This window comes from Bufo bufo, chromosome 1 (assembly GCF_905171765.1).
Source record: "Bufo bufo chromosome 1, aBufBuf1.1, whole genome shotgun sequence".
In the NCBI taxonomy this organism is placed as follows: Eukaryota; Metazoa; Chordata; class Amphibia; order Anura; family Bufonidae; genus Bufo; species Bufo bufo.
The window spans coordinates 200464867-200489125 of NC_053389.1; the positions used below are offsets into that span (position 1 = coordinate 200464867).

General features: G+C 43.8%; 1 protein-coding gene across 1 annotated transcript in view; it reads left to right on the top strand.

Moving 5' to 3' along the window:
• The window catches only part of BCAM (basal cell adhesion molecule (Lutheran blood group)), a 65495-nt gene that overhangs the window by 14702 nt on the left and 26534 nt on the right, over positions 1–24259 (top strand). Inside the window, exons 2-7 of the mRNA XM_040434269.1 lie at positions 18708–18832; positions 21008–21224; positions 22211–22281; positions 22382–22478; positions 23485–23667; positions 23753–23880. Coding sequence (XP_040290203.1) covers positions 18708–18832; positions 21008–21224; positions 22211–22281; positions 22382–22478; positions 23485–23667; positions 23753–23880 — 821 coding nt within the window. The remainder of the gene's footprint in view (positions 1–18707; positions 18833–21007; positions 21225–22210; positions 22282–22381; positions 22479–23484; positions 23668–23752; positions 23881–24259) is intronic.

Genomic DNA, 24259 nt, shown 5'->3' on the forward strand with positions numbered 1-24259 from the left:
GCCACAGGCACACGACCGTTGTGTGTTTCGCGGTCCGCAAATCGCAGATCCGCAAAACACGGATGGTGTCCGTGTGCGTTCCACAATTTGCAGAATGACACGGACAGCCTTTAACATAACTGCCTATTCTTGTTCGCAAAGCGCGGACAAGAATAGGACATGTTATATTTTTTTAGCGGTGCCGCGGAACGGAGCCACGGATGCGGACATCACACGGAGTGCTGTCCGCATCTTTTGTGGCCCCATTGAAGTGAATGCGTCCGCATCCGAGCCGCCAAAACTGCAGCTCGGATGCGGACCAAAACAACGTCCGTGTGCTTGAGGCCTTAGTCTGGTGTCTGTAGGACCTTGCAGACCGTCTACTGATGGGGTCTGGTTATTGCATTCGTAAACTAGGCAGATAAATATGGCTGTCCGTCTATGGAAGCCCCATTCTAGAGGTGCCCATATACACAAGACAAAAGACGTGGGGTGTGCCAACAAGCCTGACATAATCAGGGGTTGGACATGTTGAATTCCAATGCTTGACCCTTTTGTTCTCAAAGCATAAGCCTCCACAGGAGTCTGGTGGCAGCATACTCCCCTGTCCCCATTGAGAACACATGCACGCTCGATCGAGCCCAGCATCCATGTGTTTGAGGGAGGCTGTCCGCACCATACGCTTCCTTTATCTTATCTTCATGCTTTCTGTTTGAGAGACGGCACAGCTCAACCACCTGCCGTACTTCACCACCGCCCCTTAAAAACCACCGCCGCCAAGAGGTTAATAAACCCTGCAAAGCGTTCCGCACCGCACTACTTAGCCGTAATCCCAAAATTCCTGCTTCTTTATTAAGTAGCTAATGCCCTTGTTGTGTAGAGGCCAAAGCCTGTCTGCCTGCAGAGGCCTACTACACCTTACAGGAATGCCACTGCAGGGCAACACTGGAGGGGCATGAGACGCACAGGAGAGCCCCTCCAAATTGTTTGCTTACATTTTTATGGATCTGATTATCTCGGGGACCCCTCTACTACCCTTACCATGTACTGGTATTTGTCAGTCTTGCCAGACACATATATTGTCACCCGCTAACTAAGAGGATCAGTAAACTTTGATATGCCAACAATGTCTGATCGATGGAGGTCTAAGACCCCATGATCCCAAGAAGGGGGGGTGCCTGGTCTTCTGTTCTTGAGCTGGCTGTATGGGCAGAATTAAGTCATCCATTCGGTAAATCCAGTAGGCTCTTCTGGCAGAGGGGCGGACTACAATGGCAAATACGGGAACAATCAAGTGGGCAGCACTGCACAGACTAAACACCATGCCAGTATCTGTGCCAACCCCGGTATAAAATTAAGCACAGCGGGGGTTAGGTTAGGTTCACGTCTCTGGCAGAGGGACAGACCAGTGGATTTGGCATAGCCATACATCGCCAGATCACCATGTACTTTAATGGGATCCGGCAGGGAGACGTTGGCTTTCCTTCATTTTCCTTATGGAAGAACACTGCTGCATTTAATGCAGAAACCTGGTGGAGTCCATTAAAGTGAACGGGGATACGGCGGCGGATTACCTTAGTGGCGGTGTGAACCTACCCTTATTGGAGGTGCTTTCTTGCACGAGCCATTAGTTAAGGATGCAGCTGTAATAACGGGGTGGATGTAAGTTTAATGGTACAAGCAGATAATTCCACGGAGTGGGTGCAGCAGAAGAGAAGTCCTAGAGATGGATCATGGAGTTATGCCATTTGCCTATTTATTGGCAGTAGACAGGTTGGAATTCCAACCATTATAAAAAGTTCCAATACGCAATCGCAATGGTTTTACCGCTGCAGGTCCCAGAAGTGAAGTGGGTTTTATTCACAATGTCAGTATGCGTTTTTTCGTGACCACGCGACTTTCCGCTAAATTATCCTCTCTGTCTCGAATCATCCAGCTGTACAAGTACCGATAGAACACCGTATTTGCCAAATTTCCTCTTCCCACTACAACTCCTGTGGGAGAAAGCGCACCAATAGTGAAGTACTGTGAGTGCTCCTCACACGCACTTTCACCTGTTAGGCTAGGTCTACACGACGACATTTGTCGCGCGACATTTTGTTGCGACAATTCTTATAATGGCAGTCTATGGTGTCTCACTGCAACATGCAACATACTGCGACGCGACAGTCGCAGAAAATCCATTCTACATTGTCGCGTCGTGTAGACCTAGCCTTACAGGTGAAAGTGCGTGTGAGGAGCACTCACAGTACTTCACTATTGGTGCGCTTTCTCCCACAGGAGTTGTAGTGGGAAGAGGAAATTTGGCAAATACGGTGTTCTATCGGTACTTGTACAGCTGGATGATTCGAGACAGAGGATAAATTAGCGGAAAGTCGCGCGGTCCTGAAAAAACGCAGGATGGAATTCCAGCAAAAGGTCCCTGCAAACAATCAGTCAATGATGGGGGGGGGGCACCATGGGTGTCCTATATGAACTAGGTATAAATAGCTATGTGTACTGCAGTGTAATCAATAGAAAGACAAGATAATACAGCATTGATTGGAGCAAACGGTGACTCAGAGCACAAGCTGGTAATGTATCTATATAAAGAAGGACGTATGTATGTATGTTCCGCAATCACTCAAAAACGCAACCATCAATTTCAACGGAACTTAGTGTACATATGCCTTGCTACCTGGAAAGAAATCTTGTGGGGTCTCAGCTCTCTAGGATATACCGTTCCTGAGATATTCCTAAAAAATGACCCCCATTAGCCAATACAAGCCTGCAGGTCTTTCTCTTCATATCCCAACTGCCATACACACGGTCACATGTCCCTTATCAGCCAATAGAAGCTCGCAGGCCCTTAGTCTCCACATACACACAGCTTTCCATAACAACCCAGCCATTTTTCTTCACTGCTGTAGGTCAGCTTTAGGCTAGGGCTACACGACATGTGTCGCGCGACACATAGGGCACAACTACACTGCGACATTGATGTCGCACAACTATTTTTATAATGATAGGCTATGGTGTCGCACTGCGAAATGCTGCGACTGTGACGTGACAGTCACAGAAAAATCCATCTTGGATTTTTTGCAACTGTCGTGTCGCAGTATGTCACATGTCGCAGTGCGACACCATAGCCTATCATTATGAAAATAGTTGCTCGACATTGATGCGACAAAATCTATTGCGACATATGTCGTCGTGTAGCCCTAGCCTTAACCACTTACCGTCACGCTAACGCCGAAAGGCGTCATTTCTGCGGCGCTCCCAGGTCACACTAACGCCAATAGGCGTCATCTCGCGTGAGCCGAGATTTCCTGTGAACGCGCGCACACAGGCGCGCGCGCTCACAGGAACGGAAGGTAAGAGAGTTGATCTCCAGCCTGCCAGCGGCGATCGTTCGCTGGCAGGCTGGAGATGTGTTTTTTTTAACCCCTAACAGGTATATTAGACGCTGTTTTGATAACAGCGTCTAATATACCTGCTACCTGGTCCTCTGGTGGTCCCCTTTGTTTGGATCGACCACCAGAGGACACAGGTAGCTCAGTAAAGTAGCACCAAGCACCACTACACTACACTACACCCCACCCCCGTCACTTATTAACCCCTTATTAGCCCCTGATCACCCCATATAGACTCCCTGATCACCCCCCTGTCATTGATTACCCCCCTGTCATTGATCACCCCCCTGTAAAGCTCCATTCAGACGTCCGCATGATTTTTACGGATCCACTGATAGATGGATCGGATCCGCAAAACGCATCCGGACGTCTGAATGAAGCCTTACAGGGGCATGATCAATGACTGTGGTGATCACCCCATATAGACTCCCTGATCACCCCCCTGTCATTGATTACCCCCCTGTAAAGCTCCATTCAGACGTCCGCATGATTTTTACGGATCCACTGATAGATGGATCGGATCCGCAAAACGCATACGGACGTCTGAATGGAGCCTTACAGGGGCATGATCAATGACTGTGGTGATCACCCCATATAGACTCCCTGATCACCCCCCTGTCATTGATTACACCCCTGTCATTGATCAACCCCCTGTAAAGCTCCATTCAGATGTCCGCATGATTTTTACGGATGCACTGATAGATGGATCGGATCCGCAAAACGCATCCGGACGTCTGAATGAAGCCTTACAGGGGCATGATCAATGACTGTGGTGATCACCCCCCTGTCATTGATTACCCCCCTGTAAAGCTCCATTCAGATGTCCGCATGATTTTTACGGATGCACTGATAGATGGATCGGATCCGCAAAACGCATCCGGACGTCTGAATGAAGCCTTACAGGGGCGTGATCAATGACTGTGGTGATCACCCCATATAGACTCCCTGATCACCCCCCTGTCATTGATTACCCCCCTGTCATTGATTACCCCCCTGTAAAGCTCCATTCAGACGTCTGCATGATTTTTACGGATCCACTGATAGATGGATCGGATCCGCAAAACGCATCCGGACGTCTGAATGAAGCCTTACAGGGGCGTGATCAATGACTGTGGTGATCACCCCATATAGACTCCCTGATCACCCCCCTGTCATTGATTACCCCCCTGTCATTAATTACCCCCCTGTAAAGCTCCATTCAGACGTCCGCATGATTTTTACGGATCCACTGATAGATGGATCGGATCCGCAAAACGCATCCGGACGTCTGAATGAAGCCTTACAGGGGCATGATCAATGACTGTGGTGATCACCCCATATAGACTCCCTGATCACCCCCCTGTCATTGATTACCCCCCTGTCATTGATTACCCCCCTGTAAAGCTCCATTCAGACGTCTGCATGATTTTTACGGATCCACTGATAGATGGATCGGATCCGCAAAACGCATCCGGACGTCTGAATGAAGCCTTACAGGGGCATGATCAATGACTGTGGTGATCACCCCATATAGACTCCCTGATCACCCCCCTGTCATTGATTACCCCCCTGTAAAGCTCCATTCAGATGTCCGCATGATTTTTACGGATGCACTGATAGATGGATCGGATCCGCAAAACGCATACGGACGTCTGAAAGAAGCCTTACACGGGCGTGATCAATGACTGTGGTGATCACCCCATATAGACTCCCTGATCACCCCCCTGTCATTGATCAACCCCCTGTCATTGATCACCCCCCCTGTCATTGATCACCCCCCCTGTCATTGATCACCCCTCTGTAAGGCTCCATTCAGACATTTTTTTGGCCCAAGTTAGCGGAATTATTATTTTTTTTTTTTCTTACAAAGTCTCATATTCCACTAACTTGTGTCAAAAAATAAAATCTCACATGAACTCACCATACCCCTCACGGAAACCAAATGCGTAAAATTTTTTAGACATTTATATTCCAGACTTCTTCTCACGCTTTAGGGCCCCTAGAATGCCAGGGCAGTATAAATACCCCACATGTGACCCCATTTCGGAAAGAAGACACCCCCAGGTATTCCGTGAGGGGCATATTGAGTCCATGAAAGATTGAAATTTTTGTCCCAAGTTAGCGGAACGGGAGACTTTGTGAGAAAAAAATTAAAAATATCAATTTCCGCTAACTTGTGCCAAAAAAAAAAAAATTCTATGAACTCGCCATGCCCCTCATTGAATACCTTGGGGTGTCTTCTTTCCAAAATGGGGTCACATGTGGGGTATTTATACTGCCCTGGCATTCTAGGGGCCCCAAAGCGTGAGAAGAAGTCTGGTATCTAAATGTCTAAAAATGCCCTCCTAAAAGGAATTTGGGCACCTTTGCGCATCTAGGCTGCAAAAAAGTGTCACACATCTGGTATCGCCGTACTCAGGAGAAGTTGGGGAATGTGTTTTGGGGTGTCATTTTACATATACCCATGCTGGGTGAGAGAAATATCTTGGTCAAATGCCAACTTTGTATAAAAAAATGGGAAAAGTTGTCTTTTGCCAAGATATTTCTCTCACCCAGCAAGGGTATATGTAAAATGACACCCCAAAACACATTCCCCAACTTCTCCTGAATACGGCGATACCACATGTGTGACACTTTTTTGCAGCCTAGGTGGGCAAAGGGGCCCATATTCCAAAGAGCACCTTTAGGATTTCACAGGTCATTTACCTACTTACCACACATTAGGGCCCCTGGAAAATGCCAGGGCAGTATAACTACCCCACAAGTGACCCCATTTTGGAAAGAAGACACCCCAAGGTATTCCGTGAGGGGCATGGCGAGTTCCTAGAATTTTTTATTTTTTGTCACAAGTTAGTGGAAAATGCTGATTTATTATTTTTTTTTTTTTTTCATACAAAGTCTCATATTCCACTAACTTGTGACAAAAAATAAAAACTTCCATGAACTCACTATGCCCATCAGCGAATACCTTGGGGTCTCTTCTTTCCAAAATGGGGTCACTTGTGGGGTAGTTATACTGCCCTGGCATTCTAGGGGCCCAAATGTGTGGTAAGGAGTTTGAAATCAAATTCTGTAAAAAATGACCTGTGAAATCCGAAAGGTGCTCTTTGGAATATGGGCCCCTTTGCCCACCTAGGCTGCAAAAAAGTGTCACACATCTGGTATCTCCGTACTCAGGAGAAGGTGGGGAATGTGTTTTGGGGTGTCATTTTACATATACCCCTGCTGGGTGAGAGAAATATCTTGGCAAAAGACAACTTTTCCCATTTTTTTATACAAAGTTGGCATTTGACCAAGATATTTATCTCACCCAGCATGGGTATATGTGAAAAGACACCCCAAAACACATTCCTCAACTTCTCCTGAATACAGAGATACCAGATGTGTGACACTTTTTTGCAGCCTAGGTGGGCAAAGGGGCCCATATTCCAAAGAGCACCTTTCGGATTTCACAGGTCATTTTTTACAGAATTTGATTTCAAACTCCTTACCACACATTCGGGCCCCTAGAATGCCAGGGCAGTCTAACTACCCCACAAGTGACCCCATTTTGGAAAGAAGAGACCCCAAGGTATTCGCTGATGGGCATAGTGAGTTCATGGAAGTTTTTATTTTTTGTCACAAGTTAGTGGAATATGAGACTTTGTATGAAAAAAAAAAAAAAAAAAAAATCATCATTTTCCACTAACTTGTGACAAAAAATAAAAAATTCTAGGAACTTGCCATGCCCCTCACGGAATACCTTGGGGTGTCTTCTTTCCAAAATGGGCTCACTTGTGGGGTAGTTATACTGCCCTGGCATTCTAGGGGCCCGAATGTGTGGTAAGGAGTTTGAAATCAAATTCTGTAAAAAATGACCTGTGAAATCCGAAAGGTGCTCTTTGGAATATGGGCCCCTTTGCCCACCTAGGCTGCAAAAAAGTGTCACACATCTGGTATTGCCGTACTCAGGAGAAGGTGGGGAATGTGTTTTGGGGTGTCATTTTACATATACCCATGCTGGGTGAGAGAAATATCTTGGCAAAAGACAACTTTTCCCATTTTTTTATACAAAGTTGGCATTTGACCAAGATATTTCTGTCACCCAGCATGGGTATATGTAAAAAGACACCCCAAAACACATTCCTCAACTTCTCCTGAATACAGAGATACCAGATGTGTGACACTTTTTTGCAGCCTAGGTGGGCAAAGGGGCCCACATTCCAAAGAGCACCTTTCGGATTTCACAGGTCATTTTTTACAGAATTTGATTTCAAACTCCTTACCACACATTTGGGCCCCTAGAATGCCAGGGCAGTATAACTACCCCACAAGTGACCCCATTTTGGAAAGAAGAGACCCCAAGGTATTTCGTGATGGGCATAGTGAGTTCATAGAAGTTTTTATTTTTTGTCACAAGTTAGTGGAATATGAGACTTTGTAAGAAAAAAAATAAAAAATCATCATTTTCCGCTAACTTGTGACAAAAAATAAAAAGTTCTATGAACTCACTATGCCCATCAGCAAATACCTTAGGGTGTGTACTTTCCGAAATGGGGTCATTTGTGGGGTGTTTGTACTGTCTGGCCATTGTAGAACCTCAGGAAACATGACAGGTGCTCAGAAAGTCAGAGCTGCTTCAAAAAGCGGAAATTCACATTTTTGTACCATAGTTTGTAAACGCTATAACTTTTACCCAAACCATTTTTTTTTTACCCAAACATTTTTTTTTTATCAAAGACATGTAGAACAATAAATTTAGAGCAAAATTTATATATGGATGTCGTTTTTTTTGCAAAATTTTACAAGTGAAAGTGAAAAATGTCATTTTTTTGCAAAAAAAATCGTTAAATTTCGATTAATAACAAAAAAAGTAAAAATGTCAGCAGCAATGAAATACCACCAAATGAAAGCTCTATTAGTGAGAAGAAAAGGAGGTAAAATTCATTTGGGTGGTAAGTTGCATGACCGAGCAATAAACGGTGAAAGTAGTGTAGTGCCGATTTGTAAAAAAGGGCCTGGTCTTTAGGGGGGTATAAACCTGTGGTCCTTAAGTGGTTAAAGGGGCAGGGCGCTGTGGAGGTCACTGTTAAGGGGGCAGGGGCCACTATGAAAGGGGCAGCTGCTGTGAAGGTCACTGTTAAGGGGGCAGGGGCCACTGTTAAAGGGGCAACTGCTGTGGAGGTCACTGTTAAGAAGGCAGGGGCCACTATTAAAGGGGCAGCTGCTGTGGAGGTCACTGTTAAGGGGGCAGGGGCCACTGTTAAAGGGGCAACTGCTGTGGAGGTCACTGTTAAGGCAGCAGGGTACTGTGGAGGTCACTGTTAAGGCAGCAGGGTACTGTGGAGGTCACTGTTAAGGGGACGGGCCCCTGAGAAGGTCACTGTCAAGGGAGTGCGGTGAAACTCACTGTTAAAGGGGCGGCTTTCTGTGAAGGTCAAAGTTAAGGGAATGGGCTGCTGTGGAGGTCCCATTTTAAAGTGGGGGGGTCAGTGTTAAGGGGTGAGGGGCTGTGGAATTCACTGTTAAAGGGGCGGGGTGCTGTAGAGGTCGCTGTTATGGGGGATACTGTCGATATCTTTTAACGACACACAGAAACATTAATTGAAATAGATGAAATATACCCGAGCGAAGTCGGTTCCTTCTGCTAGTTACTAATATATTGTGATGCATGGACAACCGCAATGACACCAGCCTGGCCTCCTGCTTTAAGAGTTTGCTTTGTTGTCATGCGTTGTATTCTCCTCATTTTATCACTTGGGCTTTTGATACCCTTGTTATTGATAGACCCCATGATCTGGGGCTGAAGGGTCTGGGGTTCCTAAAACATCTGAGAAATGACTGTTCTTTCATTCATCTGTTCTTCGACCATCAACCTTCTTCTGTCTAATGTGTATGGCCGACTTTACTCCAACCAGGAGAATTCTAAGACATGTATTGTAAGGTAACTTGATGTGGATGACCACATGTAACTATGGTATGAGAATGATTTTCCATTATCGGATGTAACTATGGTATGAGAATGATTTGGAGTTACTTGATGTAACTACGGTTTAAGAATGGTTTGAGATTACCCTCATGTAAGTGTGATCTGAGAGGTTGATTTGCCATTACTGGATGTAAGTAACTATGGCAGGGATCAGGAACCTCCAGCACTCCAGCTGTTCTGAAACTACAACTCCCAGAATCCTCCTTTCACTTCCATGGGAGTTACAAGAACAGCCAGGAAAGTTTGCATGCTGGAAGTGGTAGTTTCACAGCAGCTGGAGTGCCGAAGGTTGCTGATCCCTGAACTATGGTATGAGTATGATTTGAGATTACCCTCATGTAAGTATGGTATGAGTAGGATTTAGGATGACCTCATGTAGCTGTGGTATAGAATGATTTGGGATTATTTAATGTAACTATGGTATGAGAATGATTTCGGGTTATTCCATGTAACTGGTATGAGAATGATTTGGGATTATTCCATGTAACTATGGTATGAGAATGATTTCGGATTTCTCCATGTAACTATGGTATGAGAATGATTTCGGATTACTCCATGTAACTATGGTATGAGAATGATTTCGGATTACTCCATGTAACTATGGTATGAGAATGATTTTGGATTACTCCATGTAACTATGGTATGAGAATAATTTCGAATTACTCCATGTAACTAAGGTATGAGAATGATTTCGGATTACTCCATGTAACTATGGTATGAGAATGATTTGGGATTACTCCATGTAACTATGGTATGAGAATGATTTAGAATTACTCCATGTAACTATGGTATGAGAATGATTTTGGATTACTCCATGTAACTATGGTATGAGAATAATTTCGAATTACTCCATGTAACTAAGGTATGAGAATGATTTCGGATTACTCCATGTAACTATGGTATGAGAATGATTTGGGATTACTCCATGTAACTATGGTATGAGAATGATTTGGGATTTCTCCATGTAACTATGGTATGAGAATGATTTGGGATTATTCCATGTAACTATGGTATGAGAATGATTTGGGATTACTCCATGTAACTATGGTATGAGAATGATTTGGGATTACTCCATGTAACTATGGTATGAGAATGATTTGGGATTACTCCATGTAACTATAGTATGAGAATGATTTTGAATTACTCCATGTAACTATGGTATGAGAATGATTTCGGATTACTCCATGTAACTATGGTATGAGAATGATTTAGGATTGCTTCAGATCATTCTCACAATGCCACCATTAGATATAATCTTCTGTTTGGGTCCTGTTCACCTACCCCTATCTGACAGTGGTTGGTAATAAACCTGGATCCTGTATGGAAGAGCATCTATGTAATTACTTGGCTTCTAATTAATGACAGTAGCAGAAGATAGAATTTGTAGCCAGTGAACGGCGGCTGACAGAAGGGAGAAAATTGTATATTTAAGTGTGCGTGAAGCGTGATTGTATGTTGTACTTTAATTGAAGGGGCCAGTCATCAAGACACAATGCCATTTTAGGGTGGTTTCGCATCCTGTTTTTGCCATCTATTTAACGTATACAAAAAAGACTGATGCCATACAGGGACATCCGTTCACCATAGAGTTCCATTGTTAAAAAAAAAAAGTATACTTTTTTTTTTACCAGTGTAAGGGCTCTTTCACACTTGCGTTGTTCTTTTCCGGCATAGAGTTCCGTTGTCGGGGCTCTTTGCCGGAAAAATCCTGATCAGGATTATCCCAATGCATTCTGAATGGAGAGAAATCCGTTCAGGATGCATCAGGATGTCTTCAGTTCAGGACCGGAACGTTTTTTGGCCGGAGAAAATACCGCGGCATGCTGCGCTTTTTGCTCCGGCCAAAAATCCTGAACACTTGCCGCAAGGCCGGATCCGGAATTAATGCCCATTGAAAGGCATTAATCCGGATCCGGCCTTAAGCTAAACGTCGTTTCGGCGCATTACCGGATCCGACGTTTAGCTTTTTCTGAATGGTAACCATGGCTGCCAGGACGCTAAAGTCCTGTTTGCCATGGTAAAGTGTAGTGGGGAGCGGGGGAGCAGTATACTTACCGTCCGTGCGGCTCCCGGGGCGCTCCAGAATGACGTCAGGGCGCCCCACGCGCATGGGTGACGTGATCGCATGGATCACGTCATCCATGCGCATGGGGCGCTCTGACGTCATTCTGGAGCGCCCCGGGAGCCGCACGGACGGTAAGTATACTGCTCCCCCGCTCCCCACTACTACTATGGCAACCAGGACTTTAATAGCGTCCTGGCTGCCATAGTAACACTGAACGCATTTTGAAGACGAATCCGTCTTCAAATGCTTTCAGTTCACTTGCGGTGTTACGGATCCGGCGGGCACTTCCGGCAAATGGAGTACACGACGGATCCGGACAACGCAAGTGTCAAAGAGCCCTAAGGGTCCATTCCAGGGTGGATTTAATTTAAATCAATCTGATTTAAATCACGATTTAAATCACTAGTCAGTAAGGCTTGATTTAAATCATAGTAAAGACTAATTCTTGCTGGTATAACTTATAATATGCAAATAGATGAAGATTTTTAGAATAACAACTTTTCATATTAGTTTGATTAGGTTGATTCTGCATTCATAGGTTTGTAGAAGTTAGGATTAAGGTCTTTTTCTCAACTCTGTTCATGTTATAACATTTTTGCTGTGAAGAAGAGGCATGTGATCTCTGCTGAGTCAAATTCAGTTTTGAGAACTGCAAAAGTAAACCAAGCATCTGTGATAATATCTTGTAGGCAGAGAAACTGCCCAATAATCTTATAAAAACCCCTGGAAGAGCATGACATTGTGAATGGATTAATGGAATTTATTTACCAAAAAAATTTAACATATGCATCCTTATTCTACATAATTAAAAAACTAATCTTTATTTCATGATGGAATAACCTTTGGATGGTAATATATTTTCCTCAAAAAGCATTTTATATAAAAAAATAATCAGATTTAAATTAAAAAAAAAACAGATTTTTTATTTATTTTTTAAATCATTGATTTTTATCCACCCTGGTCCATTCACACGTCCGCAGAATGGGTCCGCATCCGTTCCGCAAATTGCGGAACGGGTGCGGACCCATTCATTCTCTATAGGGCAGGAATGGATGCGGACAGCACACAGTGAAAAATAAAACATGTCCTATTCTTGTCCGCAATTGCAGACAAGAATAGGCAGTTCTATGGGGGTGCCCGCCAGGTATATTGCGGATCCGCAATACACTACAAACGTGTGAATGGACTGTAAAAAAAAGTATACTTTTTTTATCGGACTCTGCAGAATACAAGAACATGGTCTGCTGCATTTTTGTATCCTTTTTTTTCCTAACGTATACATTACACAGAGGCATACAGTGTGATGTGAACCCACCCTTAGAGCCAAACTATAGGTTGCAATCATGCCTTCTGGATGGCAACCTGTAGTGGATCAGGACAACAAGACCCCATCTCCTTGACCCCTGGACTTTTCCAGTTTGTAAGGAGTCATGCTTGCAGGGAAATGTGGCTTATAATATTCACCACAGTGTTGTCCGTCTCTTGACTGGCTCTTTGGTAGCCTGTTTAGTAGGAAATTGTACCTTCCAGTCTATTGTTAATATACTATTATAGCAAGTTCTAATTAAAGTGTCCGGTCCCTGTGACACAGTTTCTTTGAAGAAGTTTTGGACACCTATTTTTGGTAATAGGGTGCTCTAATGATAAGCTGGTCACTGAACTTTTGGATACTCCTCAGCTAATGTAGCTAGGGGTAGCTTCATGGTAGACTGTCCATGTTATGGAAACACTTGTATGTACCCCACTGTCTGTAACTGGATAGTTCAAAATGGGGTAGGGGCGTCCTGTCTAGACACCTTCCTACATGTGCATTTTTGATATGAAGATACCATAGAATAAGTGGGGCCCGTAGAGACTGGAATTGATCTCCACTTGCTGCAGCCAATGATGAATAATGGTGCATTGGGGCTCCAGGACCTCCTGTCATAGGAAATTAGGAATGTGATAGTGTCAAGCAGCTCCTGAAAAGGGCACTATTTTAATATTTGCTCTATGTGCAACGCTTCAATAATGTACAAAAAAGGGAAAGATTGCATTCCATATTTGCCCCTTCAATAAATAATGTCTTTATTTCTCCGAGAATAGAAGAAAGGATAAAAATAATGCAGCACAACGTGTGTGAATACTTTTTTATACAGTAGGAAAGACCCGTGGATCTGTTTCCCACAGCCCCAGAAATAGTGAACTATTTAGAGTTAGAAATAGCCGCGTCGGGTAGGACCGTGAGACCGTTCATGTGTGTTTAGCCTGTCACGCAGAACATAAACCAGGGACTGTGGTGGCCAATCTGACACATTACGGAGTCATCAGAGGGTCTTCGAATCTGTCTCCATTCAATATCCGGCCTGTAGAAAGGTGGCTGCATATACACTGCTCAAAAAAATAAAGGGAACACTTAAAGAACACAATGTAACTCCAAGTCAATCACACTTCTGTGAAATCAAACTGTCCACTTAGGAAGCAACACTGAGTGACAATCAATTTCACATGCTGTTGTGCAAATGGGATAGACAACAAGTGGAAATTTTAGGCAATTAGCAAGACACCCCCAATAAAGGAGTGGTTCTGCAGGTGGTGACAACAGACCACTTCTCAGTTCCTATGCTTCCTGGCTGATGTTTTGGTCACTTTTGAATGCTGGCGGTGCTTTCACTCTAGTGGTAGCATGAGACGGAGTCTACAACCCACACAAGTGGCTCAGGTAGTGCAGCTTATCCAGGATGGCACATCAATGCGAGCTGTGGCAAGAAGGTTTGCTGTGTCTGTCAGCGTAGTGTCCAGAGCATGGAGGCGCTACCAGGAGACAGGCCAGTACATCAGGAGACGTGGAGGAGGCCGTAGGAGGGCAACAACCCAGCAGCAGGACCGCTACCTCCGCCTTTGTGCAAGGAGGAACAGGAGGAGCACTGCCAGAGCCCTGCAAAATGACCTCCAGCAGGCCACAAATGTGCATGTGTCTGCTCAAACGGTCAGAAACAGACTCCATGAGGGTGATATGAGGGCCCGACTTACACAGGTGGGGGTTGTGCTTACAGCCCAACACCGTACAGGACGTTTGGCATTTGCCAGAGAACACCAAGATTGGCAAATTGGCCACTGGCGCCCTGTGCTCTTCACAGATGAAAGCAGGTTCACACTGAGCACATGTGACAGACGTGACAGAGTCTGGAGACGCCGTGGAGAACGTTCTGCTGCCTGCAACATCCTCCAGCATGACCGGTTTGGCATTGGGTCAGTAATGGTGTGGGGTGGCATTTCTTTGGAGGGCCGCACAGCCCTCCATGTGCTCGCCAGAGGTAGCCTGACTGCCATTAGGTACCGAGATGAGATCCTCAGACCCCTTGTGAGACCATATGCTGGTGCGGTTGGCCCTGGGTTCCTCCTAATGCAAGACAATGCTAGACCTCATGTGGCTGGAGTGTGTCAGCAGTTCCTGCAAGACGAAGGCATTGATGCTATGGACTGGCCCGCCCGTTCCCCAGACCTGAATCCAATTGAGCACATCTGGGACATCATGTCTCGCTCTATCCACCTTCGTCACGTTGCACCACAGACTGTCCAGGAGTTGGCAGATGCTTTAGTCCAGGTCTGGGAGGAGATCCCTCAGGAGACCGTCCGCCACCTCATCAGGAGCATGCACAGGCATTGTAGGGAGGTCATACAGGCACGTGGAGGCCACACACACTACTGAGCCTCATTTTGACTTGTTTTAGGGACATTACATCAAAGTTGGATCAGCCTGTAGTGTGTTTTTCCACTTTAGTTTTGAGTGTGACTCCAAATCCAGACCTCCATGGGTTGAAAAATTTGATTTCCATTTTTTAATTTTTGTTTGATTTTGTTGTCAGCACATTCAACTATGTAAAGAACAAAGTATTTCAGAAGAATATTTAATTAACTCAGATCTAGGATGTGTTATTTTTGTGTTCCTTTTATTTTTTTGAGCAGTGTATGTAGTCACTCATATAGTCCATGGCAGCTGCTGTGAAACTACAACTCCCACCATGCACACTCAGCTGTAACTCCTGTAGAAGTGAAAGCAGGATTCTGGGAGTTGGAGTGCTGAAGGTTGCTGATTCTTGGTCCGTGCAGATGTTTCTGTAGGTCCACAATAATATAGGGGACATCTAACCTGTTTACAGAGAAGTCTCTGTATGATGCCAGTCTGAAATAATGTCAGAGCTGGATCATTAACTTGGGTTGTATGTGATTAGAAAAAAGGTCTGCTTGTTTTTCAGTAATGGCGCCACCCTTGACGGTGGTCTGTGTGGGGTACTGCAGTATTAGGCAGAGCTGCATTACCAACACAACTAGACACGAGTGGTGGTGTTTATGAGACAAAAACAGACTCTTTCTCACTAATGCTGGGGCTGGCTATGAGGACTGGATATAGACCCCCAATGCCATTTTCATAATAATTGCTTAGATCAATCACACGCTGCGCCAGATTATCAGAAATGGCGGTGTAACATGCCATAGGGGTGGATACTGGTCTGAAATTCCTCACTGATATCCCATTGAAGGACTGAAAACAGGGAGAAATAGATGTTACATAACTGCAATCTAAGTTTTGTCAAAAGCTTACTGAGTATGCAGCTTTTTCAAGACCAGTGCCTGCTGTCAGTGACTGGACCCAAGTGCAGCTTTTGATCTACCTTGGCCTAGCTATTTAAAGAACGAATTCCTTCCTTGACATGACGATCACTTTCTCACACGTGCTCACATGACCTCTACGGTGTTAATAGTCATCAGGAGGGGGTAAGAGGAGCCTCCGAGCGGGGAAATGTCCGTCATGATCATACAGGCTTCATTCTCCACTACTGTATGGGAATGCATTCTAATAGGATGCATAAAAATGGAACATCGCGCTGGGAAACTGCAAGAGACACGGACCTTAATGCAGTGAAGAAGCATAGAAATATAGCAGGGCTGGGTTTGTCATAACTCATTGGGAGATCTGTTGTTTTACATAGGACTGCTGCTAACCTACTTTATGATCTTAACCCAACAATGATACTTAATGCAAAAACAATGCAGCCCCAAAAGACAAATTCAGCTCTGCTACGTCTGTATTTTCTGACGTATTTTGAAGATTTCTTACAATGTTAGATATAATAATGTACTGGAAATGCTTTTTATACTCATTTTGATTGGGATTGCCTATACCGTGCCTATGGGACATCATAGAGGGAGTTGTCATGTTTAGAGAGAGACTCTCACACGTGTATTGTAATACATGTCCCTCTATTCCTCTGAAGGACTGCCATGTAGTATTACATTTCCCCTTGCTGTAGGTATTGGCAGCGGCTTCCACAACTCCGTTAGATAGCATTTCCTGCTAACGGAACATATAACTTTCTCTGGGTGACATTCAGTATGGAAACTTAAAGGACATCTGTCAGCAGATTTGCACCTGGCTGACCTGTTACATGTGCACTTAGCAGCTGAAGGCATCTGTGTTGGTTCCATATTCATATATGCCCGCATTGCTGAGAAAAGTTACGTTTTAATATATGCAAATTAGTCTCTAGGAGCAATGGGGGCGTTGCTGTTACACCTAGAGCCTCTGCTCTCTCTGCAACCGCCACACCCTCTGCACTTTGATTGACGGGGCAGTGAAAACATCATCACACCTGGTCCTGACTTCTTGATTTCTCCAAAGTCAATCAAAGTGCAGAGGGCTTGGCAGTTGTAGAGAGAGCGGAGCCTCCAAGTGTAACGATAACGCCGCCGTTGCTCCTAGAGACTTATTTGCATACATCAACATGAACATGGGACCAACACAAAGGATTTAGCTGTCAAATGTATAAGCCACAGGTCAGCAAGTTTCATAGGTACAAATCTGCTGAAAAATGCCCTTTAATCCCATCTGCTTCTCCCCAGTAGAACAACCTTAGATTTCCTCTGTAGCGCCCACCTCAGGATAAATATATCATTACATGGCACCCACTCAGTTGAAAGGGCAGACATGTATTACATACAGGGTAATGTGGACTCCTCCAGGACGAGAGCTCAAGAATGGGCCCTGAGCAAGAGAACCTCCTCTATGATGCCCATGTACCCTAAAAAGTCATATGGACAGGGATTTTCCAAATAAGAGGTTCCCTTTAAGATAGAGCTGTATATTTTTTATGGGGGTAGGGGGAGTTCTGTATATGCAGATAATAAGGACAGGAACTGACTATCATATTGTATGTATGCCAGGAATTAAAGACAAAGGACTATGGTTTGATGAGGGGAAGCATGACGTGTGCCATGCAGTGCCACATCGTTGAACAATGGATATGAGTCAAAACTTCCGAAGCATTCAGGAGGTGGAATCATAAAGCTTGCATACTCATAGACCAAGTAAAGTCTTGGAGACATATGTATGTCCCCGTGGGTGATATTAAATGTCTTGGAAACCAGAGGTTGGGCAAATTTTCCAAAGAGCCAGTCCATCAAATCTGGTAGATCTGTTAAGACTGAGATATGCATCTACTGACCTTCATAATCCCATCGTAAACATGACTAATATGCAGAAATATGTAAAGAACTTCAAGTGAATGCCGGATGGTGGTCTGTGTCCTCTGTTAGACAGAAGAAATACGGGGCAGCCCTTTTTTCGCACACTGATAGTAGGAACTAGGACCATGAATGAAATATCACCAGTAATCTGGGATAAAACTGAATGATTGATGGTGCACCCAACATTATCTCCGCCATTTATATTATTACACTATAGCAGGAAAGATAAGTGACTGCCATGTACGTATGGCACTAGACAAACAAGGGTCTAACAGATATCAGATGTCACAGGTCTGCCATTAATTATAACTATTCTGTATTATTGGATGGTCATGAAGAATATATAAGCCTCCTGTATTCACATGGTGCAGTCTATTCGCAGATTTTACAATGAGATTCACAAAACATGGTGTGAGGCCACTTTTCTGTTTTTAATCATGAGTCTCATAATTGGTCTTTCCTCAGTTTGTGCCAAAAACAGGTCCTATAAGAATTTATGGACTATCAAATGCTGTATATGGCTTGTGGCTGTTCTAAGTGGCAGTGATATTGAAGGTGGTGCCAAGTATCTTACATATGTTCCTTGGCAAAGTGCCAGTGATGTGGTTCTTTGCCTGTTTGCAGCTGCCATTCATATGCTTCCAACTCTGGTTCCAGTGATGAAATGTTATCCTTAGTGCCATTGGCCCCCGGTATTGTCTGCCACTGGCATGAGAGGGGTCCCAGTAGCCATACAGTGCTGTAGGGCACTTCTCGTAACTTGAGCAGCTCCATTGTGGATGATGTGGCTGACAACCATGTTTCTTCTGTCTCACAGGCTGTCTCTGTGCAGTGACTGTTACCGTCCCACCAAAGGTTGAGGTTCAGGTCGGTGATGAGGCAATCTTCATGTGTAAGCCGAAGTTCAGCGGATCCCCGAAGTACAGCGTGGAGTGGTCCTATGTAAGTAGACAATGATAACTGTCAAGTGGTGTGTGCATCTACGAAGACATCTCCCGTTCAAATTCCCCCAATATAAGAACTTGAATCATCCATCAAATTGTGAGAAACTCTATTCGGATGTTGCCTAACTAAATACATTTCTGAGAAATCTGTGTGACAACCTATTAGGTGACTTTTTTATCTCCCCCAGGGCTGTCACCCTGTTTATGCTCTTACACCAGAGGAGATCTGCCTTTCAAGACTATAGGAAACCTGGCTCACAACCTCTTTGACATCTATAATGGTGGCTTTATAGGTTGTCTTGCCGTTTTCTTAGCAGAAGAAGACAAAAAATTCACATGTGGTAGATTTATTACAGAAATTTCTGCACGCGGTCTATCCATTTGAATTGAGCCTGCAGAAATCCACCCAAAAAAAACTAAAACATTCAGATTAATAAAACTGATTTTCATTTGCAGAAATGCCTGCTACAAATCTGCTACATGTGAATATACCATAAAGAACATGTGATTTTTTTTTTTAATGTTAAAGGGGTTATCCACATATGTGCCGCTGGGGTATGATAAGATCATAGAATGGGGTCTTTAGAGTCTGTTCACACATCCAGTCCAGTTTGCTGCTGCTAAGTCTTGCATCTTGTCCATGATGTGTGAATAAACGCTAAGCCATAACAGAAAGCAATACTGCTGCAAAGGGCGGCTCTTCCTCTGAAGGCCCTAGTGAAATCATCAGACTGCGCATTGATTTTATTGGCAAAATCCAACCAATCAGTCAGGTGACAGCCAGCATTCAGTCTTGTGATTTCCCTGCCAATAATAGCAATCTTCAGGGAACCCAGCAAAAGGAAATCGGTAGTACAATCTAGGTGACCCAGTTAAAGGGAGATGATGTTTCCCTACTGGAGTACATGGACGTTATGGTCTTTCACTGGTCAGGTACTGCTGCATGGGCTACCTCTTGCCCTGGACGACCACTGCAGTCTTGGCAATGTACAATTGATTTCAGTGAGGAAAATACTATAGCTAATCTGGGGATCCCACACAATCTGCTGATCACCAGGGGACCTGCTACATAGAAAGGGATTGGCCCTTCCAGTATTATAGTAGCTGGATTTCAGTATCATTGTGTGAGCTTAGGTTGAATAAGAATGGACAGGACACAGGGCACCTGCATCTCGACAAGCCATGTTTTGTAAGTGCTCAACATGCCGCTGCTTAATCTGTCCTGGAACCACATATATCAGAGTTGCATTGTCCTGGGACTCCTAGTGTCAGCAGACCATTGTTCTGGCAACCAGGAGGTTTGCAATATAATGGATGATTCAGCTGAAAATTGGGGACTGAAATGAGATTTTTTGATGCTCACAGGTTTATCTGGACAAAGCTTTGGGGCCGACTTACAAAGACTGACGTCTTTTGCACTAGTTTTAGGGCCCATTTACAGTCCTGATCATTGGGGATGAACAAAAGCCACTACGATCTTTCATCCCCACATAGTTTCATTGTTTGTTGGCTGCACATCCCTTTTTACACAGAGTGATAGGCTCTGGCAAACAATGATTTTTTTTTCTAGTATAAATTAGAATAAATGTGTCACTACCTCCTTTTGAGCAGTATCAATAACCACAAAGCAAAAAGAAACTTTCTGTGACATTTCTAGCATTCATCTTCATTTACACATAATAGCAATGGGTAAGATTTGAACCAAAATGAGCAAACTTAAAAAATTCTTCATCCATGTGAACGGGACGACACGTTGTTTCTGATTATTGAACAATCATGTGAAGGTGGTTGTAAAAAGAAACCTTGAAGGGAACTTTATGCAGATTGACATTATGATATGCCCAAGAGTCAGGTGGTATCTGTGATCTTGGGCCACCACTGATTTCCAGTGTGAAAAGTTCTATAGGGACCTCCGACCCCTTTGGCACTGCTCAGAAATGTGTGTAAGTGAAAATATCCATTCAAATCAATCAAAGTTGAGTTGAATGGATAAGCCATGTCAAAGCACTCTGTAGAGTCCTCTCATTGTGGAAATCAGTGGTGGTCTGAGATCAGACTTGATCAGAGCCGTCTCAGACATCTATGACTTGTCAAAAGGTCATGTGATTTCCCCTTTAAAAATCGCTTATCAACAATTGCTTCATGTACCTTTATCCACACCTCTGACCCACAGACAGACCAGGAGGGACAAAGGACTCGCATCGCAACCTTCAATGGTGGGAAGACAACAGTAGACCCGGACACGGTGTTCAGCAGCAGAGCGGCGATCAGGAGTGACAACAGTCTGGTCATAAATGACATCCATGTAAAGGATGAAAATGAATTTACTTGCAGAGTGAATGGAGGGAGTGAAGGGACTGGTGAGGGCAGCACTCAGCTGAAGGTTTTTGGTGAGTACTAACATCTGGTACTTGTAAATAATTCATACATATTACTGGTTAGCACTCGTCGTCATCCCTCATATACTATTGCTGGCCAATATAGACCTTAGATTTTTGGTTGGGGAATGAGGCAGATCCTCTAACAACCTGATGTTTATGGGGAGAGACCCCCCTACTATGCGCTGTGGACAGAAACACAGATCTGATACTTGCCTGCCAGACCTTTAGTTTCCTCTGAAGCCATGCAGTGGTGGTGGCAGACATGGGGGATAGTAGCTGTGACCATCAGATGTTTCAGTCCTACACTTTCACATATATCGACCATGTCGTTTTTTTGGTGGGGGAAGGGGGAGTTGTAGGTGGTATCTTTGTTTTCATAAGATGAGTGGATGTCAGGCAGATACTAGCACCCCTCAGTCTACAGAAGCTGGCAGTGGTTGGGGGGGGAGGGTTGCCACCGTGACTGATCTTGCTCAATGGGCTCTGTAGTATATTTCTGCAGCAACTGGAGCAGTGTATTGTACTATATACGGTAAGTCGCATCTAATAATAATACTAATACAGTATAATATATGTATATTATAGTGTAATGTAGCATAATAGTCTATATTATGATATCAAGTAACAGTATAATATACAAAATAATAGTGTATAATGTAATATAAAATTATCTGATAGAATATAGTATAACATAATATAATATCAAATTATGTAGTATAATATATCACATAATTGTGTGTAATGTAACATAAAATGATGGAATAGAATATGGTATACTGTAATGTATAATATAATATCAACTGATGTAGTATATGAAATAATTGTGTAATATCAAATATAAAATTATCTGATCATTACACGATATGATGTAGGATAATCGTGTATGATATAATATGAAATGATGTGGTGTAAGACACCGTAATATGTAAAATAATGTGATGTAATATAATAAAGTATAATAATACATATTACAATAACATTCCCTGTATCTTTAGTGTCACCTTCGTCCCTGGAACTATCTGTCAGTTCCCAAGTATTATCCATCACAGAACCTTTAGCAGCAGAGGTAATGGAATACTCTCGTTCTGATTGTAAGTTCTTTGGGCTGTTGTCTCTACAGGACGCGGTGATATTTTTATTCCTTTTTTCTCACTTTTATACCCAAGGTTGGGACTTGCATCAGTAGAAATTCCTACCCTGCACCTACTATCCAGTGGTACAGAAACCAAGTTCCTCTGAATGCTGGAGTTGAGAAAACATCAGGTAAAGTGGAGTCATTTATATGAACCTTCGATGACCTATTGTGTAAATCATTTTTTATGTTAAAGGTATTTTTTGCTGATGTTATTTTCAATTTTCCATGTCACTATCTATATTGAAAATAAAATCATGCACTTTTTGAACTGGCCACTAATTCTAGTAATAGGTGCAGTTATCTGCGTATCATTACAGACAGGATTATAATAACAGATATCACCTCTCTATAGATAACACCGTATCCACCATTTACAGTAGGTGATTGTCAAAGCTTATCTACTCAATCCTGACCTCTGCCCAGGTCAAAGAGCACGCCTAGAAAACTGTCCCATAGAAGTCAATGAGGTGCTGTAAAGCATATCTCTAAATGCTGTTTAAAACAGCTCAACCAAGGTGGCCGTCCCCATAATCATGTCCAGAAAATGGAATAAAAAATCCTCAATCAGAAAAAAAAAAAGAGGTTAAAAAAAAAGAGTAGAAACCGGCAGAAAACTATTTTGGTGACACATTGCCAGCAAAGAGCACCTCTAGCTGAGGTGGACCTGGCACTACTGGGCATTACACAGACCGCCTATTGATTTCAGTGGGAATTGCAATGCCTCGTTTCTCCTGCAGTGGCGCTGTAGAGGACTAAAATACCTGTCCCTGGTTCCTCTGGAGTTTCCAGCTGATTTCTCAGGATCCCAGCAGCAGGGAATGGGATAAGCTCATCATTAGATGACAAAAAAGGAATTTCTAAAGTGGACACTACCTTTAAATTGCCCATATAACTTAAAGGGGTCCAGCAGGGTATACCAACAATCTAATGTGTGCAGATATTTGTAGATCCAGACTGTCCTCATAATGTTTACATGGGACAATGATCGGGAATGTGGCTTGTTGGCCCATGTAATAGAGGCCCGTAGTAGCCATATTTGCCTTTTAGGAGTGACAACCCCTTATAGCGGACATTTTGGTTGTCATCCAGAGATTCTGACTAGCCTTTTAACGTAAGACTCCCTACCACCTACAGATTTATATGCCTCCTCCCGCACAACCACCGAGGCATCGGGTTTGTTCACGGTCTCCAGCACACTTTACCTGAAGCCCACCAAAGCAGACGCTGATGCAGTATTTTCCTGTAAGGCAGAGGTCCCCCTACCAGGGGAATCCACAAGTCAAAAGGAGTCAAGGGAATTCAAACTGTCCCTCCACTGTAAGTAAGACTAATCACACCCATCATCCACCTTCTTCTTGGATTTTTGTTTCATTTTACTCCCCCTTTTCCTTTTTACTTCCAGATTATACAGAAAATGTGAAGTTAACCGTGTCACCTGATCAGCCCCTTAAGGAAGGGGACAAAGTGACTCTACGTTGTGAGGGAGACGGCAACCCGGCCCCTACTTACTTGTTCCAAAAGCAGAAGGAGGTGAGTGCAAGTTAAAGCTTTGGGAGTGTGTAAAGGCGCTGCATAATGGCTGCACCATTTTGGCTCTTGGGCTGCTCCTTTAAAGAGAAGCTTGGGATGGAACTACAAAAATACATGAGAAATACAATGAGATCCTTGATCGAGTTCCATGATACTCCTTTGTCCCACTTTGCAGTCCAGAGAATGAGAAGTAACCTAGAAATGGCTAGGGGCCTTCTGCTGTTTTGTCTCTGGCTAGGAGGCACCTTGCCTCAACAGTAACCTCCAATAGAGGTCAGTCAAATTTACCTTTGGCCACCTATATTCTCAATCCTTTGCAGATTTGCCATGTAGCCCGGATCGCTTGAAAGCTACAGTACAAAATGGCGCTCTTTCGGAA